Genomic DNA, 19,743 nt, shown 5'->3' with positions numbered 1-19,743 from the left:
AGGAGCTGTGGCAAGATGGGTTCCTATGCATTCAGCCTCTTCCCATGCTTCCCATAATGTCTGTTCTCTGCCTGCAGATTCAGAGAGAGAAGAGGATGATGAGTCAAGCCAAATACCCTTTGGAAAATAATATAATAAAGGAAAGAAAAGTGCAAGAGTAAAACATAGCTATTGATGCTTTACACTTTTTCCTTCTGATGATGGGTGTGGTTAGAAAATACATTTGACTCCGGTGATAAGATTCAGTCACAGGAGTCAACAAGTGACAGGGACAGTGAATAGAGAAAATAGACTGAAAATCCATGAAAATGTGAAGAAAATTAAGAGGCAAACTTCCAAAGAAGCTGAAGATCTTATATTTAACATATCATATTACAAAAATGGAGAAAATTAGATAAAATCAGCTGATTTCTTTTCAAAGTGCATGTCCTGCTTGGGAATGTTATACTCATTTGCCTGGTTCTGTCACTTCATCTTACTACTAACCCTGTTTAGTGATAGAGTCATGCCTTTGTGTCTCACTTCTGTGTTGGGTACTTCCTCCGGTATAACATTTATCAAACAGTTACAGATTCAGAATTCAAAGTAAGTTTCCATCTGTACCTGACTGAGCATTATATGTAAAAAGAGGGCCTAGATAAATGAACTAACCTACCCAAGATTACACCCAGCTGCATTTAGGAATTTGAAGCATTTCAGTCCCTATTCATCTTGCAAGATCTTCACTATAAATTCACCAGTCACCAAGAGGAGGAAGGAAATGGGTCATGTTTTTTTTTGACACATGTTCTCTCAAATGTGTTATTTCTGAACAATAATGTTCAATAATAATTGAAAATAGTATATTTTAATGTTATGTGGTGGGTTGATCTTGGCTGGCTGCCAGACTGTCACCCAGCTGCTTTCTCACTCTCCCTCCTCAGCAGGACAGGGGGAGAAAATAATATGAAGAAGGTCATGGGTTGAGATAAAGACAGGGAAATCACTTACCAATTACCATCATGGGGAAAATAGACTAGAATTTGTGAGAATTAATTTAATTTATTGCTAATTAAAGTAGTAGTTGGGTGGTGAGAAACAAATATAAAAATTATTAACAGTTTGTATTCCTACTCCCTTTTACTAGACTCCACTTCAATCCAACGCCTCTATCTCCTACCCAACCTGAGCAGTGCAGGGGACTGGGAAATGGGAGGTTTTAGTCAGCTTGTAAGAGAGCCTCTCTCCTGCTCCTTCCTTCTTATACATTCCTGTTGCTCCAGTGTGGGCTGTCCCTGGGCTGCAGCTTCCTACAGGACATACCAACCTGCTCTTGTGTGAAGTGTTCCACAGGCTTGCAGAAATACCTCCTCATGCAGGCCAACCCTGTGGCCTGCCTCTCTGCTACCAAAACATTGCCTCATAAACCAAATACATGTAGAGTAATATTCTATTTTAAAGTAGTCAGTGTGAGGCAGAATTAGATGATCACTTAACAGTTGAAGTGATCCATGATTCAAACTAGCATTTCCATGTCATATAAATCTGAACAATTGTGAAGACCTTGTATCCGTTTTTACTTAGAACCTCAGTTTTTCAATACCAGTATTTTTTTCTGGAATTAATCAACCTTGCATATGTTTAGTATTTCTGTAGCTGTATTTATAGAACTTAATGGTAGTGGAGGTAATTAGTTCTGAAATATAGTTCTGAAGCAATTCTTCTGTGCTGCCACTGCTAATTTTAAAGGATGAGCTCTAGAGCTAGTGAATAGGCATTAAAAGTAGTTTTCTTAAATACTCTTTTTTTTAGTTCAAAAGAACTAAAACAGTACTTCTGTATTCCTGTTGTGCACTGATTTATCATCACTGTTTCTCAGCGATCATCATGGGGAACTTCAGAACTTCAAGAGCAGAGAATGAATTGTCACTGGAATGTGGCATGATAGTGACATTAGATACTCTCTTTAGTTGAGGTATTTGGGGGGCTCATTTTTCAGTAACCTCTTACAAATTTCTTTCTGAACTATATAACCACTAGGATTTGGATTTTTATTTTTTAAAAAATATTATAAATAAACAATCGTCTTTATTGTAATTTTGTGCTGTGTATATACAGCTGCCTATTATTGAAAATAATCTTGAGTTATACATTATGCATAAAAGTTTTAGACTTGCTTTAGTAAGTGCTAATTTAATACAGTGTACAACAACACTGATCTGTGTAGCATCTTTTTGATGTGGAGGCTGAGTTTGTCCTCTTACATAAAGGAATGAGAAATCCTGTCCAGAAGATACATGATTATTTAAAAAATTGAGTCCTTGCCCTTGGAATAAATATGCCTTTAAAAAAAAAAAGTATTATTTGCAAAAAAAACTGGCTATATGAAATTCTTGATAAAACCCTCTGTCTGCAGTAACCTTTGTATCATTTGTATATGATCTCATAAGACTCCTGTGTTGTTCACGATTGTGTTACTCTACCTCTCACGGTCACGTTGAATGTTTTACTTCTTACATGCAAACAACTGTGAGGAAAACACAATATTTTAAAATAATTAGAATATCAGAATTGAAATATAGGTACACTACAATGTAAATAACAGTTTTTCTGAAAACTAACAATGTAGACCAGGTTTGCCATATTCTGCTCTTACAGAATCATGGAAGAAAAAAACCAACATAAGTAAATCTCTGACCTTAACTGAAGCTGATGAAGCTGATGGCAGACTCTGATTTAAGTGGAGCCAGATTTTCATATGTTATTATTCTATAACAAACTCTCATCATTGTTAAAGTATAATGCAGTTTATATGCATGTATGTGTACTTGTCATTTTCTCAAGTGAATCTGACTTAAACAAGTACCAGTTCATTCCTGTGGGGTTTGGCCATTGACCTCAATGGATCAGTTATACTTCTGACATGAAAATTCTTGTTGAAATTGCAAAACAGCTTAGGCTAGCAACTTGATGATAAGTATTATTCCCAGATACTAGTATTCTCAACTTGAAAATATTGTTGTGAAAAGCCTATCGTGTGCTTTCATATTTAGCTCTCAAAACAACTTGGGTTGATTCTTATATTAGAAATACCTCTTTCTAGTTGCAGAACTACCAACTAAAAATAAAATTGCTGGACTTATACAATGTGTGTAATTGGTAGGCCATTGTTGTATAGTTTCAGTTTTATTTAGTATAATCATTTAAACCATCGTTGTCATATTGTGTCATTTATCCTGAAGGGTTTACAATCTGAAATTTGTACTATTTACACTGAGAATTTGTGTTCGCTATAATGTAGAAATCTTTGGGTAAACTGTTAATTGCAACATAACAATTCTATGTTTTTTGAAGATAAGTAGTACTAATATATCCAGACAGAACTTCAGGGTAGCTGATAATTACAGGCATGTTTGCCAAAGTTGTAAAATGATAGTGAGAAGGCTTAGCCCTTTTCTTATAAGAATGGGATTGGCATTCTTACTAGACCTGTTGTCAGTATCAGAAATGTGCATCAACGCAGTGCATATGAACATTCTCATCTGTGTGTACACTTAGCTATTGAGATTTGAAACAAGTGGTAGAATACCATCAGAATAATTATTTCACCATATAAAATTAGGCTTTTTTTTTTTTTTTTTCCATCTAAGTGATGACATTTACCACTTTGTTTCAGAAGGCTGACATAATTACAGGACAAGAAAGTAGTATTTCAGGAAATAACATTTGGTAAATGTAATGAAACTGTTCTCAGGATTAGTCCACTGAAAATTTTTATAGAAAAAAAAAAATGCTGCAAATGTTGCAAATGTGTGGATTCTTAAAAGATTAAAGTAAAAAACCACGACCTTGCCGGATGTATTTTCCAATTCTGCCGTGCTTTACCTCTGCTTGACTAAGCATTTGGCATACTTTACAAAGATGCAATACTCAGTACAGTTCCACTTCTGATAATTGCTACCAACCTCCTTAACCAATGTGAAGAGTGCCTTCTTTTCCCCCTCCCTTTGTTTTTGTGACAAGACTAACCTCAGCTGTGCAGGGGTTGGTGGCATTTGCATGTGGAAATGCACTAATATGGATGTTTTTCTTTGTGTGTGCATCCTTGCAGTGTTGTATACCAGGATGGATTTTATGGTGCAGACATTTATGTAAGTATTCATTGATGTGCATGCTGTCCTTGTACATTACCAGAGTCATTCTTTTTACAAGTTTGCTGCCTAGTTTGACTCTGTTTTGTCTATTTACCATCCCTTGCCTGTCAGAAAGAATTGAGAAGAGTATCTCTCACATTGGAAGACCATTCTGTTCATTACATCTATCATTGTTCAGTGGAGCTGAATTAACTCTTTAATCAAATGTTGAATAAATGCAAAAAGATGTGAAAAATGTGTGTGTATGTGTGCGTGGAAGAGTGTCTCCTTTCAAAATTAAATACTAAGAAAACTTAAAAACAAAGTAGAAACACTTTCCTGCCAACCTCAAAAGCACTATTAAAAAATAAAAAGGCAAATTGAATATTAATACCCAAGGTATGAAAATGCAATATGGAGAGAGATAGACCAAGTAAGACTTCTCAAATCCAGGCATTATTTGGTAGATGTGTGTACCATGATATTGCTTAAAAACCCACATATTTAAATTTAAACAAAATAGAGATTGCTTATGATGTAAGAAGTATTTATATTTGTTAGTAAGTATTGATAGCCCTGGATAGTAATTACCTACTTCACATTAAAATGTATATAACTCATTGGTCACTAATTTCATTTTAAATAATATATTTTTAAAATTTTCTTACCAATATTGAAATTTTTACCTTGAATGTATGTGAAGAGGCTACCTACATCTGAGTATACAAGAAGTTTCGGATGGTTGAGGCTGAATTTCAGTCTTCTAAAATAATTCTTGCACCCTGTTTTTACAGTTAAAAAAAAAAAAAAGTGGATATAAAATACGTTACCAATAGAACTGTAATCTTTCACATCTGTTATTATTTTGATAAAGCAATGTGGTTACAAAGTTACAATTATCTTTACTTCAGCAGACTACTTGCTATATCCTAATTGTGCTTATGTTTTACCATCTCTGTTGAGTTACAAAGAGATGGGTGAGGTGACATTGGTATGAACATTAAAAAAATACTAGATCATTGTAGGAAACATTCCTTGTATTTATTACCAGTAATCTCTTAAAGCTATTTCCAAAGGAACAGATCTTTTTCTATTAGGTTTTATTTGAAAGAAAAACAATTTGAAATTATGCAAGCAGTAGCCATTCTTTTTCTGATGGGGTAAAAGGCTGATACTCATTTGAAGATTCATTTGTGTAGTTTGAGAATACATTTAAAATGAATTAGCACAGTTTAGAATTCTCTATGTACTTAGTGATTTTATCAGTAACATATTGTTACTGACACATGAGAATCACACATTTGCCAAAGGCTTACTCAAGTGTAGTATGCTGGTTTAGTCTCACCTAAACACTTTACTGTTGAATTTTTTGAGGCATATTTCAGGTATGTTGTACAGTGTTGAATTTCTTCGTGTAATTTCCAGTTTTCATATTTGTGTATAATGTCAAAAGAATGTGTCATCCATTTTGCTTAGTTTACCAACCTGAAAGCTGATAAGACATCTTCCTCAAGATTGGTTAATGGGATTGAATATGTAAGAATTATATGTTTGTGTAACAGTTCATAGTATGTTTTGGAGCTGACTGCTGCTTTTGGTGCTTGACAATTATTTTATTTTAAGGTGACCTTTTTCCTCTCATATTCTTGAATATTTTGGTTCAGAAACAGAACCAAACAGAAACAGAATGTTGTTTCACTAAGGAAGATGCTGGAGAAATTAGAAATTTCTAGTTTAGCTTCAGATTTGTTGTCTGGGATACTTGTGCATTAGAAAATGTAGTAACTGTACTGGTGCATTGGTTTTCACTCAGTTGCAGCCTTGTATTTCTGATTACATTTCTTAATTCTCTCATGTAACAGAATGTTTACTTGTACAGAATGTTTACTTGTACAGAACTTAATCTAATTTCAAAAATACTGTGAAAATTTGGTTATGTTTTATGATGTTCAAAGCTTCTTAGTTTATAATTCATTTTTCTTCACATTTTTATTTCTTGCAACCAAAACATTTTGATGAAAAGAAAGAGAAGGAACTGGCAGAAGTCAAAAGAAAATGTATTATAAACAGTATTTTTTAGTATAACAGTTTCCAGCAGAGCAAGTTATTTATTAAATCCCAGTTGGATATAATAAAGTTCTACTTAACTTTTCACTTTAATTACAGAGCTGAAGTTTTGTGAAAGAACAAATATTTTGTTGAAAAATTAGAAAGAAATAAAATTTGAAGTATACAGGTTCTAATCGCATAGAAGAGAATAGGAATACAAAAATACAGTCTAAAACAGAAAATCCAGACCCGTGACTATATGTAATACAATATATTCTGTATTTCACACAGTTATATGTGAAATGTAATAATGCCTCTGAAATAACTGAGCTACTGAATTCATTTTTAAACGTGCCTTTATGTAGGAAAAATAAAGGAGATGATTAGGAAGAAAGGAAGACCTTTTAAAATTAAGTATTGATTCACAAAGAGAAAAAGTCATTAAAAGAGAATTAAGGTTGCCTCCCAGCAAATATAGAAGTTCCTTTGATGAAGATTGACACCTGTGAAAATAAGAAAATACAGTTCACAAAATGAAAACAAAATAGTTTCACAAAATGAAAACAAAATAGTAACAGATGAAAAAATATGCAGTTAAGATAATAGCTATGCACTATTGCTCTGCTTTATTTCAAATCTGTGGGTTTTGTTGTTGTTGCTCTTTTTTTTTTTTTTTTTTTTTTTTGTCATGAAGAATGTTTTCAGATGTCAGTCTTCAATCCACAACTTCAAACTCTCTCATCACCAGCTTCAGAAGTGGTGATGCAGTACTGACCATGTACATTAGTCAGTTTTATTGCTCACTGTAAGATTTTCTGACCCGTTCTCCAGATTCTGGACCTGTAGTACTGCAGCTGGTGTGGGTCCAAGGCAATTCATAAGTACACAGGTAGATAAGGTAGAGTTGTGGTTTTTTGTGTGTGTTTTTTTTTTTTGTGTGTGTGTTTTTTGTTTTTTTTTTTTTCCAAGTTACTGATCCAGAATAAGGCATACTTTATGAGCAGAGGAATGGGAAGATATTATCAACACTTACTGCCATCTCCGTAGCTCAGAGGTCAGATGGTATTGAGGTTGTAGGTATCTGCGTTCCTAGCAGAAAGGAGACATTTTGATTAAAACTGTATCAATTATCTAAGCAATATTCCCATGATACTGGATGGGAGTCTACTGATGCCCAAAAGGCACTGTTCTAATGTGAAAAACAGGGATATGTAGTTAACATCAGAGTCTTAATTTTAAGTACTTTTAAGTCTTTAATTTTAAGTGTTTTGTAAAGGTGCAGTGGGTAGTTCCTCCTAATGCTCCATACACTAGAATGCTCCATGGTACCTTTTAAAAAGTTGTGAGATCTAATGAGGACATGTCTTTTCATCTCTCTCTGGTCTATTTGTGATATAAACGCTATATTCAAAACAGTGCTAGATTACTCTTGATGATTGTAGTGGATTAGAATTAATACAGGTGCTGCCAATTTGGATATATTACCAAGAACTTTTCTGAGGACACAGATAGGTCTGGGAGTACACTGTAAGCCCAGAAATAGCACAAAACTTTCAAGTAGGCCTGTCTCAGAAGTTGAGCTATCAAAAATAAGACATTTTATTTTAGTTCTCCCAATGTTTTACTCTATGAGCAGAGCAAATACTGTGTAAACCACAATATCAGTATGATTGGAGAATGAGGAAATGATCACTTCTGCTCTTTATTTCTGAAAGGGTCCATATAATTTGTTTTATTTTTTGCTTTTAACTAATAAAGCAGATATAATTCTCAATACTATAACACATTTTGAACCTTGATTTATTTATGTTCACAAACTTGTAGTGAAAGGAATTATAGGAAATGAAAACTGAGGAAAAAGTATTCTCAACATTAATATAGAAAATTAACTATGTTAGTAATTGGAAAAACTAATGAAAAAATAGGCATCATTTAGTCATCCAATAAACACTGTCAGATGCACAAAAAAAAAGTGCATCCTTCTTTCCATCCTTCCTTCCTTCACTCAGTTAAATCATTGCATTTCTCTATAGAGCATTATTGCAGGAGCCTGTGTATGGCAATAATTTACCACAAGTATGACATGCCAACTGATGGAAAAAAAAAATCACTAGGCTGAATGCAGACTGTTGTAAAATCATACTATTCCACAAATTATTCAGTGAGAATATGGATTCTGTGTGCATAAATGTTAATAGGCTATGAGGATTGAACCACAAAATCGCACATATTCTTCATGTCCCATGTAATACAACGGTAATTGCTGTAATTGTCCCATTCAATATTTTATGACAGTGCGATATTTGTCATATTTGGACTGCATTTCTATATTTGGACTGCAATTCTATTAATTTCCCCTATATTCAGAATTTTAGACAACTTAAGCTGCAGTAGTACTGTGTGGTCATTCCTTTGGAAGTAGAAGAGGCAGATAAGGCAGTAGACATTTTTAATTTTTTTTTAGCTGAATTTATTATTTTGTTTGAATTTTCAAAAAGTCAAGCATAACAGGTACTTTCTGAAAATAAAGAGAATAAAAATAAAGAGAAAATAAAACCACAAAGCATTTCTAAAACCTAGCAACTGCAAATTGTTTTTTATTATGTATATATTGGTATTTATTGGCATTTCAGTAATTATGATTTTTTTATATACTTTATTTTTCAATACAGTATAATGCATGCAGACAAATATTTACATATTTCTCTAGACATGCATACGTAACATGTATTACTACTGCCTATATGTAGTTTGTGTAGGGAATACTACTAGTTTAATGAATTTTACTTACATCTATAGTAATGGCTGAGATCAAAATTAAGACGAATTGTAAAGTAGAATGTGTCACGCAAGTTTAGAGCTCAGTGGTTTGAATCAGTTTTCCTTCCTGATTCCCAAGATAAAGCATATCTTCAAGTGTTTTGTTGTAATGATAAGTCACCTGAAGTAACTGATGAAAAATAATAAGATACCCACCAAATTTTTAGAACACAAAACCTGTAAAAATAATTTGCCTAAGAATGTTTTTACATATCATTATACCTCAGAAGGACAGGTTGAGGTTGGAAGAGACCTCTGGAAGACATGTTGTCCAACTTATTCCAGTGCTCAGTCACCTGGAGTGAAAAACAGGTTCCTGATGTTCAGAGGGAACCTCCTGTTTTTCAGTTTGTGCCCACTGCCTCTGGCCCTGGCACTGGGCACCACTGAAAAGAGCCTGGCTCTGTCCTCCTTGAATGTTCGCATAAGGTATCTCCAAACATTGATAAAATCTCTCTGAGCCTTCTCTTCTTCAGGCTGAATGGTCCTAGCTCTCAACCTCTCCTCACAGGAGAGGTGCTTCCACCCCTTAAACATCCTTGTGACCTTGCACTGGACTCTGTCCCGTATGTCCAGGTCTCTCTTGTGCTGGGGAGTCCAGAAATGGACATGGGACTCCAGGTGTGGCCTCATCTGGGCTGAAGGATCACCTCCCTCAATCTGTTGGCAACACACCTCCTACTGCAGCCTGGGATACAATTAGTTGTCTTTGCAGCAAGGACACATTGCTGGCTCATGGTTACCTTCATGTCCACCATGGTCTCCAGGTCCTTTTCTGACAAGCTGTTTTTCATCTCAGTTGCCCCCAGCAGATGCTGGTGCCTAGGGTTGTTCCTCCCCAGGTGCAGGACTTTGCACTTCCCCTTTGTGAACTTCACGAGGTTCCTGGCACTCCATTTCTCTGGCCTGTCCAGGTCCCTCTGGGGGCAGCACAGCCCTCTGGCACATCAGCCATTCCTCCCAGTATTTGTGTCATCAGCAAATTTGCTGAGGGAATGCTTGGCCTCATTATCCAGATTGCTAATGAGCAATATAATAGCTTATGTCAAAAATATGAAATCATGACATGGGCTCATAGAGAATTATGATCTCCCTGATATCCATAGCCATCCTGCAATTTATATCTTCAAAGAATTCAGGCAAATTTAATAACTTAGATCTCTCCATATTTTTATTTATTTAGACTCAATTTTTCCATGACTTTCACAAATTTAATTGTGATTGCTGAATCCACAGCAGCTTAATGAAGTTCAGAGTTGATCTTAATTGTTCAGCAGGATTTCCTTGATGAAAGCAAATCAAAATACAAGCACTCCCTCCGCCCCCCCCCCCCCAAAAAAAAAAAAAAGAAAGAGAAAAAAAAAAGCATCACATATTTAGGGAAAGCAGGTTTTGAGCAAGAAAAGGTCAGTCTTCACAGGCTCACCTATTTTAAATTGTACTTAAAGGAAAGAAAAACAATTCTAACAGAGCCTGTTTATCTGTAGATTTATGACCAGCCTGTATGTTCGTAAACGAACAACCTGTCTCGTTTTAGTCTGAAGTATTGATATTTCTGGTGGTAACCCATTTTCAATCCTTTACCGTCATGAGAATCAGTATGTGCATAGTTAGATTGAAAAGTTGTGGCCTCTTGCATTTGAATAAACGTTTTTAGAAATGGACTACTGGAACAATCATACATGTGCATGTGGCTAACAAAATCATGTCACACTGCAGAATGACTTTTAGTCTGACATACATTTTCAGGACTGGACGTTGAAAACAAGCTTGTCACGTTTAATATCATCTACATAATTTTACTATTTGTACTTCCTCATACCAGCACTCAAAACAAAACCAGCCAAATAAACAAACAAAACACACAGCCAAACCCCCACCACTGAAAACAGCACTATTTTTGGTACTGTAAAGAACAGGATGGGAGAAGAGAGAGCTGTGTAATCTGTCACCTTTTTCCTTGGAGCACAACCCAGGCCTCAGTCTCAGTGTTCACTGGTTCAGTTTGCACTTGGTGACATTAACTGACATCTGATTGCCTGTATGCACATACCTGCAAGCAATATGTGCCTATTATATATCTTTTGACAGTAATAGCCCGCTATTGGCTTATAAAAATCGAATGGTCTGAAATGAGAAAGTATTTCTTCTCAGTGCTGCTGCACATATGCACAGAAGCAGTTTGCTGCAAAAGAGACAGCATAAAAAGTATTATAGAAGCACCTGCCGTATTCTAGTGGTTGTGTGATACAATTGCTTCTGGCAGGGAACTGATCAGTAGAAGTAAACATACTTTTCCTTATGTGAGCTCTTGAAAAAGTCAGAAAGAATGTTTCTCAAGTGAGGTGACAATTCATAGACTGAAGTTCCTAAAGAGCTGTCAGTATATGTAGAACTTGTTTATTCTTAGGGTTATGTGGCGTTATCAGCTGAATGATTGGTTTCCATGACCATTCTGCTTCAAATTTTGTTTTTATTATTATTATTATTATTTGTAAAATCAAAATAGGGAACTCACAAAACTACCTAGTAAAAATCTACTCCTGTTACAGTAAGAGTTGATACGCTAACTTGCACTTCATGCTTCAGCATAATTTCTTGTATGAATGCAGTCTCCCCCCCCCCAAAAAAGGGGGGGGAGGAGGAGGAATCAATTCATTAAAATGATGTCTTTAGGAAAAGAACAAAATTTATTCAAAACTGAGTGACCAAATGCTTTCTTTCTCAACTCTTTGTTAAGGTGGGGGGAAGAGGAGGAGTGGATGCAGAGACCCATGTCCCAGGGGATTATAGGGTGGTGAATTCTAATTGGAACGTAAATCGTGTTTGTGTTATCTGTGGAGACTGGCCTCTGTTTGTTAATTGGCATGCTGAGATCATTTTGAAATGGTTGATATAACACCGTGGTCCATTGAACAGGAAGCTCTGCTGTTTTCACAGTTTGATAATCAATGCATCGCTGCACACAATTCCTTTCAAATGTGTGTTTGTTTGTCCTGTTTGCTTAATTGAACAGCTGCAATTACTGTTACATACAACTGAATGTTAATTCAGGGAAGAAGAGAATTTTCCTTCTTCATTATAATTTTATGCATAAATTGAAAACCTATATAACATTAAGTGTAAATTGAGTGCACTAATTCATAGGTTTAATCAACCAAGTATGATCAATCATATTTTGTACCAAAAAAAGAAAAAGAAAGAAAAAAGAAAAAAGAATTATTAGCAGAGTTTTTCTTTTAAGTTCAACATTGCTTTATTAATGTGCATATACCTCATTCATAAGAACAATCACTATTTGAAAATGTGGATGAATACAGTATTGTATTTAGAAAACTTATGTTGATGAATACAGTTCATTGCTTTCTCCACATTTCTGGAACAAATCTTAACAAGTTCATGGTGATAGATTTTGCTTAACAATTCACTTAAATATGTCACATGTATTTAACCCCTTAACTGAACTTACAGTATGGCAATAATATTCCGATCAGTTGCTGCTAAATTTTACAAAATATTATTTAAACTGCTGTAGCAAACCAGTTAGAATGTGAGTTTATGTTTTAGGGTGGTTATGCTGCCTACCGGTATGCCCAGCCTGCCACTGCCACTGCAGCTGCCTACAGTGACAGGTAAGATCTCATTTATCACTAATAAATATTTGACCAGTGGAAGATGAAGATGATTCTATAAATTTGCCTTGTTGAAGTCTCATAACTGTCTTGTTGCTCTGCAGATAACTGTGATATCTAAAGCAGGCTATTTTATTATAATCCATGAATAGCCATAAATTAAGAGATTTTAGGCCTTAATTGAGAATTGGGCATGAGACGTGCACATTCCCAGGTTGTAGATCATCCAGTTAAGGTCTGTGGCCCTTGTACGACACAGATAAATATATGTATGGCTTCATGATGGTCTGCTGCTAAAGATCATTATTTAATTTAGGAGTATTATTTCAGTTGATTTAGAAGCTGAACCTACTGAGTGCCCTCAATTCTCAATGACATTGTTTTAGTCATTGGAAATTGAGAATAAACTGCATCTAAGCTTGAATTATCCAAGGCAAAATGATATATATTTTTTTCTATTTACTTTCTACACAGGCATTAGACTTTTTGAAATACTAAAAAGAAAAAAAAAAAAAAGTTCTACTTCTGCACTGTATTTGTAACCTCAAAATGTAAACCACATTGGTGAAAGTAATACCAGGAATAAAAGATCATTAAGATATGCATAAGAAAAACATGCAAAGACTTAACATCTATAAAAGTTATGTCATATACATTAACTCATCTTCTTGCAAGATGAAAATCAAGACCCCTTTCAAGTCAATGGCTAAATTGCTAAATTCTAATTGGAATATGGTTTTGTCAAATTGCTTAAAATTTGACAAAAATTTGCAGTGTGTGGACATGATTTTGTAATGAAAAGAAAGAATATCCTACCTGTTTTTCAGAAATTATACCTTTAGCAAAATCTACCACTAATACTTTTCAAGTATTTGAAGAATGTACAACTGTAAAAGGAGGATGTATATTGTGAAAGACAGATACGTGCATGTGCTTTGCTTCATGATTACAGTGAGAAGTAAGGTCACATTTCTCAAATCACTATAGAATAAATTTTTCCCTTGAAAACAAGAATATAATTTCTTAATTCTTGATTTGAAATATTACTTTAGATGCTAAATTAGACATTGCTTTTAAAAGTTTATTTTTCTTAAAGAAATAAACAGATTAAGAAATTTAAGTGAACTATTTCTTAGATTGAAGTGCTGTTCATGGATTCCGTAATTTTAGAATAAAGTATCATGGTATGAATGTTACAATGCTATGCATGCATATTTGCCTTTCAAAAGCTTACTCTGGGTAATGAAGATATATTTTTTAAAGTTATGTGAATAAAATAATTTGCATGTGTGGCTGAGGCATGCTGTGTCAGACAGGTAAGCAAGTTTCTTTCTATTACTCTTGTATCAGTAATATCAACTAGATGCTGCTATTTATACTATGTCCGTGATGTACTATTTCTACTTAGGGTAACCTACAAGGTGAAGTGCTACTCAGTAGATTCATTTCATTTCCACAAAGGTGTGTTAGCATGTTGCAGCTCTAGGATTATTCTCTGATTTTATTGTGCAACAGAATTCCTGATTTTAAAAGCTTATTAAGCTGAAAGGACAAAATTAAAAATAACCTCTCGTGGTTATTCATTTTTTTGCCAGATATCATTAAAATGTCCCTGGGTCATTTTATAGGGTGTTTACTCCTATGAATAAATGAATTTCTGAAAATCTATACATTATATAGAGAAAGTGAACAATATCAATATGACTTTTAATTATGAATTATGAATTAGTGTATCTTCTCATAAACCAAATGCTGTAAGGTAAAATGTCAGTTGATCACATATTGTACGGATAGAAAGTCCTCAAACATCATGAAGAATTATGCTGACAAAAAATAAAGGACTTGTTTAAGAAGAAGATAGTTATTTTAAATGTTGTTAAGGAAGCTTGAGATGGTGTCAGTAGCAATGCAGTTGTTACAACCCTTAATTATTTTTTTTCCAAAAAGTTTAATTTTCAGATACACATTGTATATAATTAGAATTGTCATAACCTGTCTGTTGCATAATTTTAAATATCTTAAAAGAATTATAGATCTTCTGGATATTTTTTTAATTTAACTTTTTAAATGTGATTACCCATCATCTTCAAACTGCTTCCCCAAAATGAATGTGGTTTCTTGTACTGATTACAAATATCACAAATGAATTTTATGGGAGAATCTTAAAACTAACATAGAGAACAAAAGAAATAGCAATCTGCTCAAATATTTCTTTGCATATATGAAACTATATGCAAACATGGATACCTCTGATTACTCACAACCTAATTTTACTTACATAATTTTACTAATTTTTCATTCATTTTTTAATGAATTCAATGTAGTAAATTTTATGAATCATTAATATCGCAAACTCTAAAATTCAGAAAAACAGTTCAGTACAATTGCTTGTACATTTTCATCTCAGTGTGATAGTCACCTGCTTTTGCCTGACAATATTAAAAACTCCATATCTGATAATATATACTGCTCCTTTTCAATGTTGATTTGATCTATTTATTTTCATTTCAAATTAAACATACTTATTGTCTATGTTTAAACAATGCATAGGAAAACAAAGTGACAGCCAATGAGTGAAGCAGTGACAGATTATGAAAATATATTTTAAAAAGCTTTATTCTTTTTAACTAATAATATACATGATGAATGTTGGTATCCCATATTTGACATGCTTCTTAAATCAGGATATAAAAAGAGGAAATCTTTAAATTGGAGACATATTTTTGTAAATTAAATATAAAGGTTAACAGAAAGGTTTCTATTAATCAAAATCAATACACCAAGTCAATGGTTAATGATCACTGTAACAGAGCTCTATTTTGAAGAAATGCAATGGTATCCTTGTTTGTCAGAGTTGGAAATATTGCTGGAAATAGGCAAAGAAAAGATATATAAGGGGCAATTAGTTGGCAATGGAATCCTCATGAAATAAATCAAAGCAGAACTGTGAGTTTGATAAGAAAATCAGGTACTCCTAAAAATAATTTTAAAACTGAAGTAGGCCTCACAGGTTTCTCCAGTGATTTCTTAGCATTGGAAAATAAAAACACACACACAGAGAAAAAAATAAACAGAAGATGTAGTTTGTTTTTATGAAGCAGTATAATCATCAAATACAACTTCAAAAAACTTACATTGGATTTTTACACTGTGTGATCTCTCACTATGATAAATTGCACTTAAGTATATGGAGATCTTTGATAAATTAGATCAAAAAAAATTATTTTATAACTTTCCAATATTTAAAATATTTTTGATAAAATGCCTAATCCGTGTAGCTGATAAAAGGGGACTGCTGGTCTACAAGTATTCTTCACTGTTCTGGAGCTTTAATTCCCAAGCATTTCAAACAGAGCGCTTGGAAAAAAATAATTATAATGATGTGAAAAAGACACTAAATCAGATGTCAGCAAAATGTTAGTACAGCTTTTACTAATCTTTTGTGTAAAATTTTAAAAAGTATAAATAAGCAATATAGTTTTAAAATTTGTATCAAAGTCTGAAGTAAGAGAAACTAGCAAAGTCATCGGCTTTTATATTTATGAGGTAGAACAAGCCAAAGCATGGCAGTGGGGTGTATTGTCATTTTGTCATTGCATGTTCACTTGATGTTGCTAGTACGTCTGTAATGCTGTATTGGATTTGACGGATCCATCACATAGCTCAGTGAATGGCTTGCTTGAATTAAGCCTATGGGCAGACTTATTTACATCAATTGGCTATTGGTTTTGTGTTTTATGATTTGATTATTGCATCTTTCATAAGAGTAAGAAAAATGTTCCTTTCTTGCATATTAACTTTGTCAGCAATATTTATGAAAGTTTATATGGTACTATAATAAAACAAAACCCCAATGATAATGAACTTTCCTTGCCAGTAAGGCAGAGTGTTTTCACTTGTACTGCTTGCTAACCCTGTAATACTTAATAATTGTGTGTTTATATATGTATGGTTATGTATTCATATATATACACACATTCCCCATCCATCACCCGCTCACAAACACACACACAGATGTTTGCACATGCAAACACAAACACATACACACACACACACGTATTTCCAGATGTATTTTGCTCTGAAATCACTTCCATTTTTTAAAAATACAATATCCAATTAAAATATCACTATAAACAATGAGAAGAGATCCCTCATCACTGGAAGCAGACTTTTTTTTTTTTTTTTTTTTTTAACAGTAAGATATATTCCAAAAAATTTTACAAATATTTTGTAGTTTAAAAGGTGTATATATATATATATAATATATATATATATATTTGCTGTCAGTTTGTGTTACATGTTCTGTGGTCATACATTGGATTTTGTGCAAAATTTGAGACAGGTGATTTTATTATATGTAAGTTGTGCATCTTCCAGATCTGAAATTTTACTCCCTTTAAAATCCTGATATTCCAGAAGTTTACATTTTTAATATACTTACATGGAGTATTTATTTTTGTCAAAGTACTGTTGTCTACAGTGATACAAATTAATATATTTTCCAGTTCATTTTGTGCAAGTTGTGGAGAGTAATAATATTTCTGGTCAGATTATCCTAATAAAATAGGATAATAGGTACAGATTTGATTTAACTGGAAACATGCTTATTAAAGGATCAAAAAGTAGAATGAGAATAAAAATACACAAGCTATAAAATGTTAGCTTATATAGATGGAGGTGTGGAGGTGATTTTTTGTGTATTGTAGATTTTAAGATTATCTATTAGAATAAATAATGGAAAAAGCCATAGGTTTATTCATTTTATTTTCTCTTACTGAGGAACTTACTAGTGATATATACTAAAAATTAAGGTTTTGACAGCAAGTAAAATATAATAGCATCTTCAGTCAAAGTTTAATTTACCATTAAGCAATTTTATAGAAAGATTAATATTTTAAACAGTAGTACTTCATTCATTTAATTATCATACCTTTTAAGATTTAAGAGAAATAGCTTTCATGCACAGTTTAAATTTCTAAATTAATTGGTTTGGAAGAGGGAAGAGGAAAAAGAATAAAATATAGCAATATCTTTATTCCCAAGTGGAAAATTCAAACATTTTTGAATTTTGCTATGTAAGTTAAATGTTGAGAAGTATGGAGAAATTTGGGGGACTGGAGATAATAAATATAGGAAAAATATATAGCCTATATTGTGTGCTACTCAAATGTTGGGAATCAAAAGGACCTGTTAGCATTTTGACAGGTAAAAAGGTTGTGTTTAACTTTTTTAACAGGTATAATACAACATGCATGTAATACTACTTCTTCAAACACTTAGGTTTGTTGTGGTGATGTTTGATTGGTTTATTTTTTTTCTGGTTTTGATGTGTGGTAGCTATAGCTTGTTTATTCTGTAATACTGCAGACAAATTACTCATCTAGCTGTTACAGAAGAGGCCTGTATGTCTCTATGCCTATATCTGATCTATGGCAAACTGAGTATCACTGGCACAATGCTAGAATTTCATAATCCATATTCATCACTGAGATCACAGTTTTGAGAGTGACTGGTGTTTATGACTCATGTTATAGCCATAAAATTACATTTTAGTGAATGAATTAGAAAGATTGGATAATTACAAAGAAAGAGAATATATTAGGGACAAAAGGAAAAAAGTCCTGTATATGAAGAGTTTGATATATTATGAATAGGGTGTTTCATATAGAACATTTTGACAAGAATTTCCTGAAATAAGAATGTGCTGCACCTAGTAATTTCTAGTGACTCAAGCATGGTTCATTTTAAAATGTTGTAGATATAACACTTTTTGCAGGAGGCACATGGAGTCACATTCATGTAGTAAAACTTGGCAAAGAATTACATTTCATAAAACTGTAATCTACTAGCAAGTCCAGAAAGCTATCTCATATACTTTGAGGTTTCTAACATTCTTCTAGCATTTAGTAAAATTAGCATGTTTTCTGATACTGTGAAGGCTTGTTTTACCTGTATGTGATATCAGTATGTGTGTGATATCCATGTAACTATTAAACCAACACCAATGGTTCAAAACTTGGGTAATCTTTGCCTAGAATGGTAGCAAACACTGGTTATGAAACCTTTGCCATGTCAGAACTTGTATTCTTCATACCCTCTTTCTACTCCTGTTTCCTGTAATTCCCATTCTCCTTCACTGTAACATCAAGGGATATGCTAAGAATCCCCGTAGACAAGAAAAGACTTAATTATTACTGTAAAATCTGTTTTGGTATCCATGCTGTGAACTGCAAAGAAAAAAAATTGATGAAGAAGCTATAGGAACATTAAAGCCTTGATTTCCTTGTCCGGATTCCTAAAGTGCTCAATATTTTAAAGATTCTGAGTACTTCTGCTACCAGTTCCTTCTTGAATACAGTGGGAGCTGTTAAGTGATTGTTATTTTCAAAAAATAATAATAAAAAAGGGCACTTATTCTGACATTCACGTAGCAACTTCAATATCCTTGCTTTCTTTTTTTAGTACATCTAGCCTACATCAGGTCATGAGTTTTAGCTTGGAAGATTCTTACCTTAAAATAAAACTTCATACTAAATAAATATGATTATAAATACATTCCTTTGATGCAATTCTATGCTGTGACATTTTAAAAAAGAGGAAAAAAATGTTTGATTAACATTTTTAAAGTAGGAATTATCTATTTGATATTTCATACTAGCTTCTTCACTCTTAGAGGATATTGAAAGAAAGTTCAACATTAACATTTTAAAGAGTGTTGTATTCAGTGGACTGGATAAATATGGAGTTAGGGAGTTATTAAAACATTGATTCCTAATCCAACAGACCAAAACTGTTACAGTCTATTGGGTCAATGCTTGTGCATCTGACATGATAGACCATAACAGTTCCTTTGGACATGTCAGTGTCTAATTATACAGTTTTTAGTTTTCAGATCATTGACTCAATAGACCACAAAGAGGCAGATTAGAACATGCTATAAGTATTGTCAGCCTAAGTACTTTCACTGTGGCTGCTTTAAAAGCAAGGAGAAATTAAGAGGATTGTGAAATAGGCAAATACAAGATAAAGGTATGAAATGGTATTAATAAAATAGGGAGTTAATTGGATTTCATCCATAGGTATTTGCCATGTAATTTATAATGTGTTTTAGGTGAGGTGAAGAAATACTA

General features: G+C 33.3%; 1 protein-coding gene across 24 annotated transcripts in view; it reads left to right on the top strand.

Annotated features, from left to right (window-relative positions):
• Positions 1-19,743, top strand: part of RBFOX1 (RNA binding fox-1 homolog 1) — a 681,896-nt gene that overhangs the window by 639,176 nt on the left and 22,977 nt on the right. For 21 of the 24 annotated variants that reach the window (XM_032197974.1, XM_032197969.1, XM_032197973.1 and 18 more), the window contains 2 exons: positions 4,091-4,130; positions 12,549-12,613. In XM_032197974.1, the coding sequence (XP_032053865.1) occupies positions 4,091-4,130; positions 12,549-12,613 (105 nt within the window). The remainder of the gene's footprint in view (positions 1-4,090; positions 4,131-12,548; positions 12,614-19,743) is intronic. The other 3 variants (XM_032197984.1, XM_032197986.1, XM_032197983.1) reach the window with 1 other exon arrangement.

Source organism: Aythya fuligula, chromosome 15 (assembly GCF_009819795.1).
Source record: "Aythya fuligula isolate bAytFul2 chromosome 15, bAytFul2.pri, whole genome shotgun sequence".
NCBI classification, from domain to species: domain Eukaryota; kingdom Metazoa; phylum Chordata; class Aves; order Anseriformes; family Anatidae; genus Aythya; species Aythya fuligula.
Note: the sequence above shows the minus strand (reverse complement) of the source record. Positions and strands in the feature narration are given on the sequence as shown.